Raw genomic sequence first — 20,672 nt, forward strand, 5'->3', positions numbered from 1 at the left:
ATTGGAGAAAGAATCGGGAGTTTTATGTGATTGGGAGGTTCCTCGTCACAGATTCAGAGTGGACCCACTTTTCTGGAGGATTCAGATACGGTGTTTGTCAACTGCCTCATTGATACGATTCAACCACAGATTGGGAGGTTCCTAGTCACAGATTCAGAGTGGACCCACTTTTCTGGAGGATTCAGATATGGTGTTCGTCAACTGCCTCATTGATACGATTCAACCACAGATTGTGAGGTTCCTAATCACAGATTCAGAGAGTGGTACCCACCACTGTGGTGGTTCCAGAGATGGGGGAGGCTACTGTCTCAGTCATGTGAGTCAATCACAGATTGGTCTTATATTTCAGAGAGTTCCTGTGGCTATTGTGGTCATGTTTCTGGTATTTTTCTTAACATTAAATTTTTTGTAATTACATGTGCCAGTGGATTCATCAGAACCTGACTGCTGTTTCGCAAGTATGAAAGTGAGGAGGTCTAGGTCTGACAACTCACATAATTTCACCTAGTTGAGCCCTTCTTGGTGGTGGAGCCCTTTGACAAGAGGGGGAATGTGTGTTATGTTGAGGGAGAACTGAGATGCAGCCCTCTACCCACCCTTTCCTGTATGCATGAAAACTGTTCCTCTGGTTACCTTAATGAGAGAGTTAGAAACACTTCACGTTTATTGACATCGCTTCCAGTTTGGGAAAACATGTCCAATGCAGAAACATTTTGAAACACAAAATCCTCTGCCTACAGCTACCCTAATAAGAAAATTATATTGACCTTACCCCACAATTTCAGCTAATCATATGTTTACATATTTATAGTTGACAACATGCTTGCTCTTACAGACATCTCAGATTGGTTCACTCAACAAAGAAGCAGAACTCCCTAACAAATGACATTCCAGTGAACTTACCTTCAATGAAGTTTGCTCAAAAGCTTACCAGTTCACTGACTCATCTTAAGTATGATATGTACCCAATTTCATCCTATGAAAATAAAACTTTTTTTAAGTTTATGACCTTGAGAGTCATCTAGTGGATAGATCGTCTGTCCAGAGAGTGATAGGTCTTTGGTTCGATCCTCGGCCGCGTCATACCAATAGACGTCAAAAGATGATACTTGTTGTTACCCTGCCTGGCACTCGGCATGAAGGGGCTAAAACAAGGACTGGTCGGCTCGGAGTCAGTATACTGTGTCTGAGTGGGGTATTCATGTTAAACTGCAGCATGGTATCTCAGTGGGCTAGCACAATAAACTCGGCATTAGTCTGGACAAGCACACACACACACACGTGCATGCACGTCGCTATAAAAGTGCAATAATCTTGACCGTGATGTTAGTCCCCATTTCACCTCACCTATAGAGTGAATCTGACCTTCAACATCAGTTACAACTATTTCAAGGGCAATCCAGCATATGAACCAAATATAATGTCCCTACTGGAATTCAACAAAACGAACATGCTTCTCATTGAAAGTAGATCCAATTGACCCACCATTAGTTATCATTAGATTGTCATCACTTGTCAAATGATATAACCACTACATGCATAAGACTTACAACTATCTTCATAAAAAGGCATTTGAGTGAAAATGGCAAACATACAAATTACCTTCACTGTGACCTTGACCTCAGGATGACGTACCAAGTTTCATTGAGTTTCCTTCTTGAGGTGGGCTGTAAGTTTTGTTCAGGCTATGACGGGAAGGGGACATGGCATATATGCCAAAATGATTTCCCTGCATCACAAAGGACATATATACATGATAACCCTGAGATGTCCAAGCTCCCCATGATTTCAAAATGAAACTGCTCATACTTCTTAAATCAAAAGGATTGTAACTTCTCATACATAAGTATTCAAACAATATAACCACTACATGTATAAAACCTAATACTAACTCTCTGCAGAAAATAACAAAATCTATTTTTAAATGACATTCATTGTGACTTGAACACAAAGTGAAAACCTTTTTTCAGATTGCAGCCCCCCAGCTCCATGGTTAACTGAAGTCCCAGTGCTTTGTAGTGCCAAGAACAGGGAATGGTTGTCAAATTCAGACAACAATAAAAAGCAAGGTGTTGCATGACAAACATGATGAGGATCCTTGTCAGAGGACCACCTCCGTAGTCTAATGGTAAAGCGTCTGCCCAGAGATAGGAAGGTCCGGGGTTCGATCCCCGGCTGCGTCATACCAAAAGACGCTAAAAGATGGTACTTATTGTTACCCTGCCTGGTGCTTGGCATTAAGGGGCTAAAACAAGGACTGGTCAGCTTGGTGTCTGAGTGGGGTATTCATGTTAAACTGCCATGGTATCTCGGTGAGCTAGCACTATAAATACGGACTAGTACAAGCAGCCACACAAACACACACATGAACATGCACATCGCTATATAAGTGCAATAATCTTGGACGCGACGTTAAACCCAATTTCACCTCACCTCCTTGTCTGAGCTGAACAAACAACAATATCCATCATATGAACAGACATTTTAATATTGTCCATCACAGAACAAATACAGTCTACATTATATCTGTAATGCTACTGTTAACAAGCCTGCCTTGTTGTAACAACTGGCATGATAGTTAGTCTTCTGCACTGGCTTGGTGTCAAATACTTCAGCGGCAAGCAATAACATTTCCTCTTACCAGTACATGTTTATGTTACATACTTTCATAACATTTAAGAAAATAATATAATTTAGAAAATAACCATAGATCAAGTGATTAAAAACTGAATTCAGTGAATTAATTTGTATGAAAGATCAAGAATTTCATTTCAACTTTTAGAATAAGACACATCAACTCTTTGAATCACTGTCATAAATGTAGGATACGTTGCAATCAATTGTAGTACAGGCGGAGTGTACACATTTCATAAGACCAAGCTTAATTTATCCAAGTTTCTAAAACTCTATCCCGGCATACTTGGCTCCATCCTGGCATGGCTGGCACACATGTCTGGGTACCTGTTCCACTACTACACCTGGAACAACACTGAATCTTCCAATATAAAATGAACACTGTAACCTGTGAGAGACGAAGCTAGTATTAGAACAAATGAGATCTCTCAACAACAAAAATATCAAGGAAAATCGTTACATTTCATATTGCCAAATGTTAATAAATATTTTCCATGATGTCCCAAGATTCTAAACAAAAGTCAGTTCTGAGTCATGAAGCAAACAATCCAAATTACTTTCAATGTCTGTGGGTGTGAGGAGGAGTTACCTCCCTTCTGTTGCTTGCTGTTCAACATTTTGGTTGGTCCACAATTTTAAGAACCACAGAATTCTGTTTAAATATTTTAGAAGGTGCAGATATTATACAGTGTTAGACCCAAGCTAGGTGTGAAGCCAGTCATGGAACCATTATTATTGTGGGTTTCCAGGACGACAAAACTTTACTTGGCACACAACATATAGAATCTATTTTCAGAATATATGCTTTTAGTATGCAATATGACATTGATATATTCCTTTATGTCCACAGCTGGTTGACTATTGTGGTATATAAAAGATGACTCTGTCATAATATAATTCCATATGATAAAACCATTGATAATATTTAACTCGACAAGCATACTGTGATCCTGGCCAAGACGTACCCTGGCACCATGGGCTCCTCTCTACTCCTACAACAGGAGGGAGCATCCTTAACTACCTTTTACTACCCCTCAACTATCTTATATTACTGAAATATTCCTACTAACTGATTTAAGATCATATTCAGGTAATGAAGGTTTGAACACAAACATAAAATACTTGGAGCTTAAAGCATACACAACATATCCAACAAACTATTGCCATTATAGTTCTCTGTTTCATAAACAACACGCATAAAACGTTTTCAATCAAAGCAACAACTTCAATTGTTATTTGATGTGTACATGCATTTTTATTGTAAAACAGCCCGAAAAAAATCCCCATTTCCACAGCCTGGAGTAACTGCCTAGTCAGCAATAATGTGGCATGAGTTATGCCTGATGACTCAAAACAACATGGGATACTAGTGCCCTGAAACGCTGCATCATTTATCACACAACAAATACAACATCAACATCAGTATGTCCCTGCATCAATATTTTCTCTGAAACAGTCATGAAAAAACAGCAACACTTTATACAGTGAACTTTCACACAATTTGCATACAATTCACATATGACATTAAAAAATCTCGTTGAAAATGACAGTGACAAGTATTTATCAAATTGATGGCTCTGAGATCATATGCTGCATGAAGTATTCAGACTTAAATAAATAGGCTTCACAGATCATCCTCAAACACACATTGCAAAACCCCTGTATGGAAACAGTTACATCGACTACAGGGGATACCAGGTTCTCCTGTAGACAACAACATGGACAAAACTCAAAATACAACAAAATAATTTGATGACATGCTGCATAAAGAAACAACTTGATGAGTTGCACCTGGAGTATCATCACCAATCTTACAGAACATCTTTGTTTGTTCGTTTGTTTGTGTTTTGTTAACGCTGCACTCAGCAATATTCCAGCTATATGACAGCAGTCTGTAAATAACTGAGACTGGACCAGATAATCCTGGAATTGACATCATGAGCATCGATCTTTGAAATTGGGATACGATGACATGCATCAACCATGGAAGCAAGCCTAAATACCCGATTACATTAGTCGCCTCTTAAAACAATCATGGGTTGCTGAAGAACTATTCTAACCCTGTTCTTCACGGGTCCAGAACATCTTGTAAATAACTAGCTAAGAAGATGTATGCGGCAGTCTTTGAACTAGTTTATTTTTTTCCATATACATATACATACATGTATATACTGTTGGAAAATTAGGGATCGCATGAGGAGTGACACCAGGAACAGTTCATGATGTGGTCTCATTCAGTGATACCTGGAAGGTATTAGAGGAAAATGTAAACAGAAAGCATGCCATCACAACTTAGTTACGGTTGCATGGCTGTAAGAGAATGATAGGAAATTGTTGCTTTGTGGCAGTGGTTGCCATGGCGACACAATACATGACAGTAGCTCGCATATGGCAAGCATTGGGCCTGATTAGGTGGGGGAAAGTTTGAAATTTGGATAGGCAAACTGGTGATGGGATAATGGGGTCCTGATGGAAGTAAAAAACAACAAACCTTTACAGAAGAAAATAACAGCATTAAGGGATAGATGCAGTTCATTATACAGCATACACACGATCAAACTGTGTGCACTTGATTTAAACCAAATGGATCAGGAAGCCATTGGCTAGTGATTGCCATTAAGATGACTGCTTCTCACAGTTGGCATGGCGTCCATTGATTTTCCATTCAATTCATGCGATCCACTATTTTCTCCAATAGTATAAAATTCAAATTGCATCATTTTCATATCGGCATAATAAACCTCAACAAAGTATTTGGGTCAACCGTGATAAGCCAGTGTGACAGCACATTATTCCTGTCACAGGACATGGCCATGGCAAACACTGGCTTCAGAATGTTGACCTCAATGAGGTAGTCGTTCTGTATTCAAAATAGATTCAATTCTGTCTTTGGTAAATAAGACATTCAACACACAGAGTTTCAGGTGGTCTCTCTGGCCCAGGACAACATTAATAATCTGTAAGTTCATGGTTAAAAATAGGTATGTATTGTGAATTCATTGCTACAGAAGTTTTCCATCATTGATGGTTCTCTTTCCCTACTGTGATACTCCAGGTGGATGGTCACGAGCTGCTGGACAAGGTACAAGAAGTTCTGCTGCCAACACGAGGTACCCTCACAACCTCAGATACAAGTATTATTGGCTGGACCCTCCCCCACAGGCTGCTGCTGCTGCTGCTGCTGCTGGTGGTGGTCCACAATAGTTCAGTAAATGTTAACAACACATACACAAACTGGGAAGAAGAAAATATTGACCATACACATAGATGTAAGTATCTGCATGTGGCTTCTGATATATGACAGATATATGTTAACTAAATGCTTCCAATATGGACATCAAGTGCAACAAGGACTGCCAGCTCAGCAAGGATATCCTCAGCCCAGCAAGGACTGCCAGCTCAAGAAGAATATCCTCAGTCAAACAAGGACTGCCAGCTCAAGAAGAATATCCTCAGTCAAACAAGGACTGCCAGCTCAGCAAGGATATCCGCAGCCCAGCAAGGGCTGCCAGCTCAGCAAGGATATCCTCAGCCCAGCAAGGACTGCCAGCTAAGGAAGGATATCCTCAGCCCAGCAAGGACTGCCAGCTCAGCAAGAATATCCTCAGCCAAGCAAGGACTGCCAGCTCAGCAAGGACTGCCAGCTCAGCAAGGACTGCCAGCTCAGCAAGGATATCCTCAGCCCAGCAAGGACTGCAAGCTCAGCAAGGATATCCTCAGCCCAGCAAGGACTGCCAGCTCAGCAAGGATATCCGCAGCCCAGCAAGGGCTGCCAGCTCAGCAAGGATATCCTCAGCCCAGCAAGGACTGCAAGCTCAGCAAGGATATCCTCAGCCCAGCAAGGACTGCCAGCTCAGCAAGGATATCCGCAGCCCAGCAAGGGCTGCCAGCTCAGCAAGGATATCCTCAGCCCAGCAAGGGCTGCCAGCTCAGCAAGGATATCCCCAGCCCAGCAAGGACTGCCAGCTCAGCAAGGATATCCTCAGCCCAGCAAGGACTGCCAGCTAAGGAAGGATATCCCCAGCCCAGCAAGGACTGCCAGCTCAGCAAGGATATCCTAAGACCAACAAGGACTGCCAGCTCAGCAAGAATATCCTCAGCCAAACAAGGACTGCCAGCTCAGCAAGGATGTCCTCAGCCAAGCAAGGACTGCCAGCTCAGGAAGGATATCCTCAGCCCAACACCGACTGCCAGCTCAGCAAGGATTTCCTTAGTCAAGCAAGGACTGCCAGCTCAGGAAGGATATCCTCATTCCAACACCGACTGCCAGCTCAACAAGGATATCCTCAGCCCAGCAGGGACTGCAAGCTCAGCAAGGATATCCTCAGTCCAACAAGGACTGCCAGCTCAGCAAGGATATCCTCAGCCCAGCAAGGACTGCCAGCTCAAGAAGAATATCCCCAGTCAAACAAGGACTGCCAGCTCAAGAAGAATATCCTCAGTCAAACAAGGACTGCCAGCTCAGCAAGGATATCCTCAGCCCAGCAAGGGCTGCCAGCTCAGCAAGGATATCCTCAGCCCAGCAAGGACTGCCAGCTAAGGAAGGATATCCTCAGCCCAGCAAGGACTGCCAGCTCAGCAAGAATATCCTCAGCCAAGCAAGGACTGCCAGCTCAGCAAGGACTGCCAGCTCAGCAAGGACTGCCAGCTCAGCAAGGATATCCTCAGCCCAGCAAGGACTGCAAGCTCAGCAAGGATATCCTCAGCCCAGCAAGGACTGCCAGCTCAGCAAGGATATCCGCAGCCCAGCAAGGGCTGCCAGCTCAGCAAGGATATCCTCAGCCCAGCAAGGGCTGCCAGCTCAGCAAGGATATCCCCAGCCCAGCAAGGACTGCCAGCTCAGCAAGGATATCCTCAGCCCAGCAAGGACTGCCAGCTAAGGAAGGATATCCCCAGCCCAGCAAGGACTGCCAGCTCAGCAAGGATTTCCTTAGTCAAGCAAGGACTGCCAGCTCAGGAAGGATATCCTCATTCCAACACCGACTGCCAGCTCAACAAGGATATCCTCAGCCCAGCAGGGACTGCAAGCTCAGCAAGGATATCCTCAGTCCAACAAGGACTGCCAGCTCAGCAAGGATATCCTCAGCCCAGCAAGGACTGCCAGCTCAGCAAGGATATCCTCAGTCCAACAAGGACTGCCAGCTCAGCAAGGATATCCTCAGTCCAACAAGGACTGCCAGCCCTGCAAGGATATCCTCAGCCCAGCAAGGGCTGCCAGCTCAGCAAGGATCACCTACTGTGGGGGGCAGAACAGATATTGGCACACTCATGAACCCTGAATTATACATAATAGAGATTTGTTCCAGAGTTTGTATTTGAAAATAAATATCAATAATTCGGCAGAAAAATCATATATAGTTACAAACTGGGTAATGGAACCAGGAGGCTGAAAGTCTGATGAACTGTGGCTGTTTGACGTGGATCATCTGGCACTTCTCAAACATGGACCCAGTTAACAAAACCACTTTTATGTCACATTAACTGTTGATAGTAACTCTGCCAGGTGATGGGAAGTGCGACTGTATAGCCAGCCTTTGATATTGCATGCATCCTGCACCTGCCTGCCTGCACCAGCTCCTGCAGGTGGCCACATGTACAGAGGGCCTATTTCTGTATGAACACGTCTGTGATTGGAATACCCTGTGTCAGCAAGTGTAAATCAGTAATATCTCTGCATGTCAACCACAACAACTATTAATGTTACACGATCCACTTCACAAAGCAAAACAAACTAAATATAGTTGTGTTGTTGAAAATATAAACTTCTGTCTGTCTTACAGCATAAAGAGTGAATTGTTCTGTTTCAACTGAGGAAACCCAATAAATATTAAATAGACCCAAGTCACTCCCAAAAGATGAAATATTTGGACCGCATGTTGTCTGTACTGTCGATGATGTGGGTTATGTGAAGTCATCTCATCCAATCACATCACCATACCAGTGTACTGTCTTCAGTTACTCAGTCCCTACTGACAGGCAGTACATCACCATCAGGAGAATCAGAGGGGTGTCATAGGCTTCAAAAATTGAGCAGTTCATTTTTGACAAAATGTATGAAAATGTAGACATTAGAAAAAGTTGCTTTCTCTGCAGAAAATACAATGACTATGTATATATAAGGCAGCGAATAATCTAATATATGAAAATACACAAAACATAAATCTGGAAAATATATCTCTAGGTTAGGAAATCACTAACATACATGAAAATAATAATTTGTCCAAAGTATAAAATTACAGACGAAATGTCCACCACAAATTGATTGCCAAGGAAGAAACATTTCATGGAAGATAAAAACTAAACTAGTTCATGCAGTGCGACCAAACATTAATAATAGTCCCAGAGATCAGGATAAAAATTGAAGTATGATGATATTACTACACACCAATATAACACTTTTGTGTCTGTAATTCAATGTACTCAGCATCCCATGATCAATACCCACTTTTTCACATGTCCCTCAATATTCATCTGCTTCTCAGCACCTTTGACTGATAATTCAAGTGGCCCATTCTGCACCTTCTCAAACTTCATGTTTGCTATCAGCTGCTTCCCTGGAAAATTCATGCACCTCTTTCTGCACCTTCCCTGGATATTTTATGCATCCTATCTGCACTTTTCTCTGATAATTCACTGGCCTTCAGCACCATAATTCTCTTGATACTAATTTTAAATGTCCACTTTCCCTTGATACTTAATTCACGCGTCCTCTATACTTTCCCTTGACAGATAATTCATGTTCCCTCAAAACACTTTTTCCATTTTCTCTTGCAGTACAGTAAGCCACGCCCCTCTTCCCTTACATGCTGTTTTGGAGCAGTTAAGCCACGCCCCTCAACATCTTCCCTTCCCTTACATGCTGTATTGGTACAGTAAGCTTCGCCCCTTAACATCTTCCCTTCCCTAACATGCTGTAAGCCATGCCCCTCAACATCTTCCCTTCCCTAACATGCTATATTGGTACAGTAAGCTTCGCCCCTCAACATCTTCCCTTCCCTAACATGCTGTAAGCCACGCCCCTCAACATTTCCCTTCCCTAACATGCTGTATTGGTACAGTAAGCTTCGCCGCTTAACATCTTCCCTTCCCTAACATGCTGTATTGGTGCAGTAAGCTACGCCCCTCTACATCTTCCCTTCCCTAACATGCTGTAAGCCACGCCCCTCAACTTCTTCCCTTCCCTAACATGCTGTATTGGTACAGTAAGCTTCGCCCCTCAACATCTTCCCTTCCCTAACATGCTGTAAGCCACGCCCCTCAACTTCTTCCCTTCCCTAACATGCTGTATTGGTACAGTAAGCTTCGCCCCTTAACATCTTCCCTTCCCTAACATGCTGTAAGCCACGCCCCTCAACTTCTTCCCTTCCCTAACATGCTGTATTGGTACAGTAAGCTTCGCCCCTTAAAATCTTCCATTCCCTAACATGCTGTAAGCCACGCCCCTCAACATCTTCCCTTCCCGAACATGCTGTATTGGTACAGTAAGCTTCGCCCCTTAACATCTTCCCTTCCCTAACATGCTGTAAGCCACGCCCCTCAACATCTTCCATTCCCTAACATGCTGTAAGCCACGCCCCTCAACATCTTCCCTTCCCTAACATGCTGTAAGCCACGCCCCTTAACATCTTCCCTTCCCTAACATGCTGTAAGCCACGCCCCTCAACATCTTCCCTTCCCTAACATGCTGTAAGCCACGCCCCTCAACATCTTCCCTTCCCTAACATGCTGTAAGCCACGCCCCTCAACATCTTCCCTTCCCTAACATGCTGTATTGGTACAGTAAGCTTCACCCCTTAACATCTTCCCTTCCCTAACATGCTGTAAGCCACGCCCCTCAACTTCTTCCCTTCCCTAACATGCTGTATTGGTACAGTAAGCTTCACCCCTTAACATCTTCCCTTCCCTAACATGCTGTAAGCCACGCCCCTCAACATCTTCCCTTCCCTAACATGCTGTGTTGGTACAGTAAGCTTCGCCGCTTAACATCTTCCCTTCCATAACATGCTGTATTGGAGCAGTAAGCCACACTCCTCTACATCTTCCCTTCCCTAACATGCTGTAAGCCACGCCCCTCAACATCTTCCCTTCCCTAACATGCTGTGTTGGTACAGTAAGCTTCGCCGCTTAACATCTTCCCTTCCATAACATGCTGTATTGGAGCAGTAAGCCACACTCCTCTACATCTTCCCTTCCCTAACATGCTGTAAGCCACGCCCCTCAACATCTTCCCTTCCCTAACATGCTGTGTTGGTACAGTAAGCTTCGCCGCTTAACATCTTCCCTTCCATAACATGCTGTATTGGAGCAGTAAGCCACACTCCTCTACATCTTCCCTTCCCTAACATGCTGTAAGCCACACTCCTCTACATCTTCCCTTCCCTAACATGCTGTAAGCCATGCCCCTCAACATCTTCCCTTCCCTAACATGCTGTAAGCCACGCCCCTCAACATCTTCCCTTCCCTAACATGCTGTATTGGTACAGTAGCTGTTGCTACTACACTGATCCCAGGGTACTAAATACATTGAAGACAGCACCAGACACCAATAAGAAACATACAGGAATTGACTACGAAATATTGCATCATAGTTACTAATATATTACTGTCTATGATTCATATAAAACATTGTAAGAATCATTTTCAGTATTTTACAATGTTCATAAATTCTAAGTTTTTCCACCTCAAACAAATTGCAAGACTTGTTTTCCTTCTCTAATTATGATGAGCTGGTGTAGTATATTACACCCTCTGATATCAATACTCAAGCATACAATGACTGAGCTGTAATTGAATGATAGTTTTTGAGCAAACTTGAAGTGCTACAGAACTATCAAGCACTACGTCTGATTTTGCTGACAATGTTACTGTCCACAAGATGCATAAATACAATGATTTTTTATTCTAGTGTCTTCTATGTTTCAACTTCTTTTATTCAACATTAAGAGCCACATGGCCTACAGTGTAGAAATGTGTCATTTATGTAGTATACATTTCTAGAATCTAGGATGTATTGGTACAAGTCCTGCAATGGGAATACAAATTATACTGACATAAAACAGTTAGTGGACAAGGAGGAGGACAGTCTCTTCATTAATCTATTTATGCCTGATAATCATCAGGACATGTTGTCAACAAACACAACAATGTTGTTGCTAACACTAAACTGACTTGTTCCTGATGTCAGAGACTGCTGGGGGTAAGGCACCAGGTCGGAGCCCAGTCCAGCATGCAGTCCTAGTGCTAAGAATGTGACTGGACTCGGACTCTGCTGTTGCCTTGAAGGTGACACTGACTGACCGTCAGTTCTTGTGACTAGACCAGCTTCAACAACATTAACATAAGACTGTAAACATGAGAAGCACCAGTGAGAAGTTTAGGATGAACATCCCTGACTACAACAGAGGTCCACAAACATCCTGCTCCACCCGCCAGCTCTGCCAGGGAATGCTGATTCTATCTTCATGAGATCTTTACAATGTAGACGGCTTGTTAACCTTGTGAATCCTTTGGCCACTGTGCACAACAAGACATGATGAGGTGCGTCATTTATCCAACATGATAGTCATGAATACATGCTTTAATCAGTATTGCCAGTCATAGCTGAGACGGAGATGTTCTGTACAAGGTGCTGAGTGAGATCAGAATAGTGGGTATTTTGTGGCCTAGCTTGGAGGTAACTGTCTGATGCTTGCCTGACACTTGATGAGGCAGCACGTGAGCAACTCCCTCAGAATCCTACAACAGGGGAGTTGTCCTCACCTTGGTGAAGGGTGATCAGCATTCCCCTGCATGTCCTGACACATCAGTCCCCACCCCAGGGGAGCTGAACTACAGCTGTCAACTGTATCTACATGGACTAATATCAACTGGTGACACCCGAGATGGCGAAGAAACACAAACAGCATCAGCCTTACTACATTACTGAATATCAGCACACCCATTTTGTCAATAGGACAGGAAAACGAAACAGTCCTAGTTCATTACACCATGGCCTTAATTCTGTCCTCTTTAACTTAGCTTAGAGCGTTGTTTCCATAAACATAAGGTCTGTGGTTGAAATTGGAAAAAGTGGTGGCAAAAACCTCTGAAAAACGTGACATAAAATTAATATTCAGAAAAAAAAGTAAAGAAATGAACATATTAGTTCAGGGAAAAAATGGCAAGGAAGAAAAAAATATGCCTAACATCATACTGTCGCCAACATAGTGTCGTGATTATTTGTACATACTCAGCCTTTCCTATCTAAAGAAACATACCACCTACTTGTCAGCTACCAACCGGGATGGGATGTACACACAAAACCGGGAACTGAACCAACTGATTTTTTATACACTATACGGTAGCTAGTTTCTTAAAATTATCATCATGATCACACCTTTCCATCATGTTCATATATATCATTAACAACAGAACTGCATACAATTTCAGGTTTAAGTAAATACAAAATGTTTCTTCAAGGGCTGACATTGCTGTGTGTGTTTCATCGACCATCCCCTCACAACATCCATTTATCAGTAAATAAATAACAGAAAAAATATACACCGTATTCACAAAAGACTACAAAAGCCTATGTTGTACAAAATGACACATATGTAAAAATATCTGTATAGAAATAATCACTCTCTCATTCAGGAGACAGTGGGTGACCACACCTGTCATCACTGACCAACCTCGGACAGCTGACCGTCGCTTCTTGAACCAGGTGCATCTAGGCCAAGCCTTGTAACCTTCAACCTGGGATACAACTATCTTACTTTGGACCAAAACTCACAATGATGTTTGCAGTGTGAACCTGACTTGGGGTAACATTATTTTCACTTCTCAACACAATAGTTTTCCTAGAATCAAATGATGGCTAATTTTGATGTTTCATCATACGAACACATAGAGTAATATCACATGCAGAAATAAAAAAAAAGCACAAAACTATTGGCAGATGTTATAAAATTCAGGAAGGCAATCCCCAAATGATTATACACGGCCCAAACTAATACTGATCTCCTATGTGTTCGAGAAGTTCCAACGCCAGCTCATGAGAGTGTGACACCAGACCAGGTCCACACTGTACTAACACGGATCATGTAAAATATAGGGAGAATCTGTATCTCCGTCATTGAGTTGGAAGCTAGTGGATCAGATGCATGGCATGAACACCACAATCAGGCAATACTTAGTTTCATCTAGCACTACAAGCGAAAGTGGTTGCTTTATGTTAGGTGAGACCACTGTCACTTGTTGCTAACAAAGTATGTATCTACTCTGCATCCCCAACTGTTGACACACGAGGTTCACACTACATAGTGCATGGTGTGGTGCTGGGTAATAGGGCAGTGAGCTGTGTGAGCAATATATGAACAGGGGGTTGGGGGCAGGGAGGAGGGGCAGGGAGGGGGGGCAGGGAGGGGGCAGCTGATGGGTGCAAGGTAACTCACAATGGCAGTCATATTTTCACAGCTAAAATAATATATTTTCAAACATTCAAGATGATACCATTTGCCAAAGATGACTATTAGAACTAGTAGATTGTTTCATTGAAAAGTAATTCTGATCAAGGAATACTGGATAAGTTAATTTACATTCAGTCCGCAAAAACAAAAGACGCGATAATTAGGATAAACAGATTCCAAATGTAAATTTCCCTGGCCTGAACAAAAATTGAATCCGTCTTTTCTTATCCACAAGCCAACAGATGAAACCTGTGTGTATTTGTTGATTATGCTGGGGACTTTCCTCTGTGCATTACACTCACTACTGAACAGTCTGTAAATAAAAGTACATCACAACAAATGTCTAACATGTGTATATAACATAAAGCTACATCAACAAAACAAAACCAACAAAACAATAAATGTACCCGCAGAAATTATGGAATATCAGGTGTTAAAATAGAAGCTTCTAGCTTGACAAAATAGGAAATAAACTTGTGCATGAATAGTGTATGTATTAAGGCAGGATAGAGTAGGTGCATCTGTCCTCAATATCAACAGTAGATAGTCCCTTATATTTCACTTATATGCATTACTTAATATCTCTAAGAAGTCAGATTGTCAAACTGAATCAACAGCCATTTCTTGCAGCCATTCCTGGACTGATTGACTCACTATCATAAATCAACTTCATTCAAAATCATCTATCTTGACTCTCTTCTTTAAAATATTTCCATAGGTATCTTCTGCCATAACAGTAGCTGTGGTGGTCCCCTCTGGGATGGCCTTGACCCTTGACCTCTTGAGTGTAAAGTCCAGTGGTGGAGTCTCGTGGAGAAATTCCCAGTGATGAAACACGAGTCCCCCAGGATCTGTCCGGAGCTCCACCAGCCTCAGACCACTTGCTGACAGAATGTGGCACTTGCTGACAAAGAAGAGTACACATTTATACAATTTAACAACGCACACACCCAGTAAAGATTTACACACATTTAATGGGACCTAAACAAGCACCAGATTTAGGCAATCATATTTTTGAATGATAGAGTAGTACAATTATTTTGCTCATCAAATTCTACAAAGTGGTTGAGTTTTTCAATGACATCATGTCAGTGTAATTTGGGGTGAAGCAAAAGTGATGTAGGTCCTTGAAACCCACTAGCACAAGTTTCATACTGTTTGTGTGTTGTTTCATGATTTGTAAAATGTCCTCAATAATTGACTTCTTTCACACCAAAATGGCAAAAAGCAAGTATCAATATTTGTAAACTATGCAGACATATTTCACACTTCATATTTTACTGTCGACCTCAGAGATGATCCATCTCAGAACTACACACTAATGCAGCACACAAGCCAGATAAAGACACCTTCCTGTGTGGCTACATACTACCAACAGTTATAGTTACATACACTCTTGTTGCAGTATACCCAGTCTCTACCTTCAGGAAGAACAATAAAGTGTCGAACCTACTGCTGGAGTGTGAGGCTACCTTTGTCTGACATAACACCAGGGGTCCGGAAAATTTATAATCCTAATCGGACATTTGCATTTAGGCCACGCCCCCTTCAAATAGCGTATTTTAGTACAACTTTTCACACGCATTAAAAGTTGTTACCTCCAGTGTTCCCTCGTTATTGCACGCTTCAATTGCACTCGGTTATAGCGCGCGGTAAAGCATGGCTCCCCATATTTACCAACACTTTTTAATAAACTCAAGTTTTCCATTGACACGGCAATTTCTCCCATCTCAGAAAACATTATCAGCTGATCACCGCGATAACGTAACAAAGGAAATACCAGTCAATAAATACGAACTGAAGTACGAAATTTAATCCTATTATCATAATATCTGGTAATAAAAAAATTGTTCATTGTTTATCTGGACTAATGTTTGCAATATATTTTATTAATTATATTCAAAATTTCATTCAATAATTATAATAATGTTTACAATAACTGCGGCAAAATCGTATGCACAACTCACCATTATTTACACCAACCACGGTCAGATTACCGCTATTGATGCCTTGAAACGAACTTTAGTTGCAAGAGAATGGATACACATATCATAAATGCCTTACCATAACACGCTCAAAGTCAATTATGCCATTTTCAGTATGGTGTAGCAAACCAAAGCGTACACTTGGCTCAGTACTGATCTATACACTATATTTGTTTGGTGAGCCTGACACCCCTACACAACAGAGTCCGGTAGAGGAGCATGACCTTTCTAGAGACAACCATACTCTGCAGCCACTGGGACTCTCCCATCAACAATTGGCTCTATCACCACATATTCACCTTCCACAGAATATTATGAACCCACAGTCAAGCCTTACTTGGAAAGAACTGGATTTTTTCTTGGATCGTCTGTGCTAGCTTTGTTAAACCATCTAAAATGAAAACATGATTAATAATGAGCATTGATTCTGAATGTACGTCTGTATGTACATAATGGAAGCATAGAAGTTTTCCTGTAGAAGTAGCTCAGTGTTTGTCTACAGCAGCTAGGAGGCATCACAATTTGTGTACCCCCCACAGACACATTCTCGCAGCCATATGTCCCTTAAGTGCCATTACACTGAACACACACCAAATTTACGCAAAATCAAATCTCTCTTGGATATTGAAAAGTCAAGTGCTGTCATTACATGAAATCAATTAATCTGATTAGGGTGATTGTGAGGGTTTTGCTATTGGTAAAGCCCTGCTTGGTTGATATTTAAGAGAAGCTGAAGAGACTACATTGAGGAGATAGTGAATAACTGGCATGGATAATTTGTGTGTGGGTTGAAGTAAGAGCCAGCTGGAGGCCTTCAGCTGGATGTACTGCCACCATCACCTACATGTTGTCTAACTCCTACACTAGCTGACGTGAAGCAAATCAGGAATGGATCATCACAGGCAATGATGATATATTAAAAGGTTCTGCAGCTCACCTATCAAGGAAGAGCTTATTGAAGCCTGAAGTGCAAGTGCAAATAACTCATTAGTCAATAGAACTGTACAAAGTGCGAGGCTTTCAGGTCTTCCTCTGCATCTTTACTTCACTCAGTCCCCCAAATCCATTTCCTGCACTATTAGTAGACACTTACTGAAGCTTTACTCATAGCTCTAACTAGAGTTTGCTGGTATATTCCACAAAAAGTACTGATGCTGTCAAGTGTACATTAGGATACATTGGATCCTCCTCCTCAATTATCCACTGTATTCCATGTTTTATTATGACATCTAAGATAGCTGAGCGATAAATAGCAAAGAACAATGAAGAGCGAAGCCTGGTTTATTTCACCATAAAACATTGTTCTATCATGATGTGATTCCTGGAGATTTGAACATGCACTTAATGATGTCGTAAATTGGACATACGTTTTGATAGGGAAGTGTCTAAAGAGTTGTTCCCCAAGTGAACAATGGCCAAATGATCGCATTCAAAGTGAGAGAGATATGAAAATCGGTATTGGGAGAAACGATATAGATAAACAATGTGAAAATTGTAAGAATATCCAGGAAACACCAAACATAAACCCCCTGTTCATAAAATGGACTTGTCCCACATTGCAGAGGTCGGATTGCATTCAGGGAGTCATCATTATTTAAATACGGGAAAAAGGTTTTAAAGCATGTACATTTTTTTGTACAAAATGTTGACATCTTATATAAGAAATAAATGACCTGTGATTGTTGTTTATTATACAATTAACTACTGCAGGGAGAATAAACAATGGGGGGCTCCCCTCACGGCTTATTCCCCCTGCAGTGTTTTATTGTGCAGTGTTTTATTGTACGATAAACAACAACCCAATGACCACCATTTGTTTATTTCTTAAATACTCCCTGAACCTATTGGCTGTCATAGCTTGCTTTGAGCCAGACTCAAGTGTAATCACGAAATGTTCATGAATGGGAAATGGGTCCAGCGTTCACATTAGAATAGAAATAAGATCTAATATACTGAATATCCAAATCCTCTCTCATGCATTGCTGTCGTGTCCTGTCCTACCTGCCGGGTGGCGTGAGACAGGAGAACAATCATCAGAGGTAATCTAACATTGCTGAACTCAAACCCTTTGGTTCTGGTGTATTGCACACATACCAAGCACATGCATAGATAATGTAATTTGACATTCTTCAAAGTCCACAACACTTTACAGCTAATGAAACAAGAAAGGTGCAAGTCAAACAATGGCCTCCTGGACTTTGTGTCACTTGTATCGTGAACAGGTAGCTTGCTATCCCTGTACTTTTAATTCTCTTGCAAAAAACGACACACTTTAGGGAAAATTATATGTTGAATAATTGATTCATTACAATCCCTGGGAGTAAATCAGCGTACTAAGTAGAAGCAGTTTTTTGTAGTGTAAAGCCAGGGCCTGTCACAGGATTATCACTTGTCGGTGTTGAACACAGAAGGTGGGACCAGGCGGTGTTTAGTGCCAGTGCCAGGTATCATCAGGCATTCATCCAACAGATAAGGAACACGAAGATAGAACACAGGTGAATGTTGTAAACCCACAGGTGAGTGACTTGATTAAGTTTTATGCCCTAGCCAGTGATACTTTAGCTGTATGGCTTCATTATATATAAGGCTACTCCAAACAATACCATGCCAAATAGCAGAAACTGGCCTCCCTCCAACCAGAGAGTTATACAATCATCCAGGTGACAACCATTATCTAAGAAAATAACGACTCGTGGTCATTGTTTTTCGTACAATAAAACACTGCAGGGAGAAGAAACCATGACGGGTGCATTAGCGATGTCAACATGTGTACAACCGCTTTAAGCATGATGATAAAATGTACAAGGTTTAAAAATATATACCTGTATTTACAGAATGATGACTCCCTCAATAGAATGTGACCTCGGCAATGTCTGACTAATCCATCTTATGCACAGGTGGGTATTTCCTGCATATTTTCACAATCCTTACGTCGATTACCTGTACCTTTTCTCCCAATACCGATTGTCAATCCTCTCCCACTTTTGGATGCGATCATTCGGCCACTGCATTCTGAGTAGCCCAGCTACATCTATGGGGAACAACTTACCAGACAACTCCCTCTCAAAAATAACGCAGTCCAATATATGACATCATCAAGTTGCAAGGGCATGTTCAAATCTCGAAACCTGAGTACAACAATGGATGATGGATATGTGGGTACCTGTGAAACCTGAGTACAACAATGGATGATGGATATGTGTGTGGGTACCTGTGAAACCTGAGTACAACAATGGATGATGGATATGTGTGTGGGTACCTGTGAAACCTGAGTACAACAATGGATGATGGATATGTGGGTACCTGTGAAATCTGAGTACAACAATGGATGATGGATATGTGGGTACCTGTGAAACCTGAGTACAACAATGGATGATGGATATGTGGGTACCTGTGAAACCTGAGTACAACTGCAGAAGATCTGTACCAGTGAGCGCCATCATCAGCAAACTGAACATCAGGTAGTCGTAGGTCGGGCTCCTCGGGGGAGTTGGGGAGCGTGGAGGGTGTGGAAGATGTGGGGGACAGGCTGGCCGATGATCCTGCACTGGAACATGAACTCGGGCGACGTTCTGAAGACGAGTAGCAGCATTTTATTCCAAATCCTAATGACATTTTATCTGCAACAAATATACACCCTAATTTACCCCTCCTACCCCTACAACACTGCTACATAGCACTGTGGTAGAGACCTTTATCTGTCAACATGGAACTGTGAGTGAATGGACAGTTGAACTGATAGTCCTCATTATAGAGAGTGTCAGATCAACAAGGGGCCCAGATCACTGACCAGGCAAAACAACTAAGTGATATTGGTCCCTCATAAGCATACAGTCAATCAATCCCCATGTACTCATGACCATTTAGTCAATCATTCCCCATTTACTCATGAGCATAAAGTCAATCATTTCCCATGTACTCACGAGCATATAGTCAATTATTTCCCATGTACTCACGAGCATATAGACAATCATTCCCCATGTACTCACGAGCATATAGACAATCATTCCCCATGTACTCATGAGCATATAGACAATCATTCCCCATGTACTCATGAGCATATAGACAATCATTCCCCATGTACTCACGAGCATATAGACAATCATTCCCCATGTACTCACGAGCATATAGTCAATCATTCCCCATGTACTCACGAACATATAGTCAATCATTCCCCATGTAGTCATGAGCATATTATAGTTAATCAATCTCAACCTCTGATACATGTATACATTTTGACTTTTCTTGATGAAGTCAAATCAAGAGGCATACTCAACATCAGTTATCAATGAGTTTGTTCACTTGTAACTCCTATCTGATCCATGACACTATGTACTGAGTATATGTCACAGTTCCTCGGTGTGGACAAACCTCTGCGAGTGGCCCTTCCACTGAAGAGTTTTCCATCCGTGGCCACATTCAGCTCCGTCACTGTCTCTCCAGCTGGGTCCTGAGCTATAGTTTTGTGTGTCTCAGAGCCATCATAGTTCTTCACAGAGAAAGTGAGCATTGACGGGGACTTGACAGGTTTGAACCCTGTCTCCACCTTGACAACCAGTGGGGGTGGGGCGATGTATATACTATTGCTGCTGCTGGACCGAGAAAT

General features: G+C 42.0%; 1 protein-coding gene across 2 annotated transcripts in view; it reads right to left on the reverse strand.

The window, feature by feature from the left end:
* Positions 1-2,470: 2,470 nt before the first annotated feature.
* Positions 2,471-20,672, reverse strand: part of LOC125380040 — a 99,162-nt gene continuing 80,960 nt past the window's right edge. The window contains exons 5-8 of one of the 2 annotated variants that reach the window (XM_048396098.1): positions 20,438-20,672; positions 19,458-19,638; positions 16,404-16,457; positions 2,471-14,985 (exon numbers count right to left, since the gene is read on the reverse strand). In XM_048396098.1, the coding sequence (XP_048252055.1) occupies positions 14,751-14,985; positions 16,404-16,457; positions 19,458-19,638; positions 20,438-20,672 (705 nt within the window). In that variant the 3' untranslated portion in view covers positions 2,471-14,750. Of the gene's footprint in view, positions 14,986-16,403; positions 16,458-19,457; positions 19,687-20,437 lie in introns of both variants that reach the window. The other variant, XM_048396097.1, reaches the window with a different exon arrangement.

Source organism: Haliotis rufescens, unplaced genomic scaffold, assembly GCF_023055435.1.
Source record: "Haliotis rufescens isolate VD_foot unplaced genomic scaffold, xgHalRufe1.0.p SCAF_15, whole genome shotgun sequence".
NCBI lineage: Eukaryota > Metazoa > Mollusca > Gastropoda > Lepetellida > Haliotidae > Haliotis > Haliotis rufescens.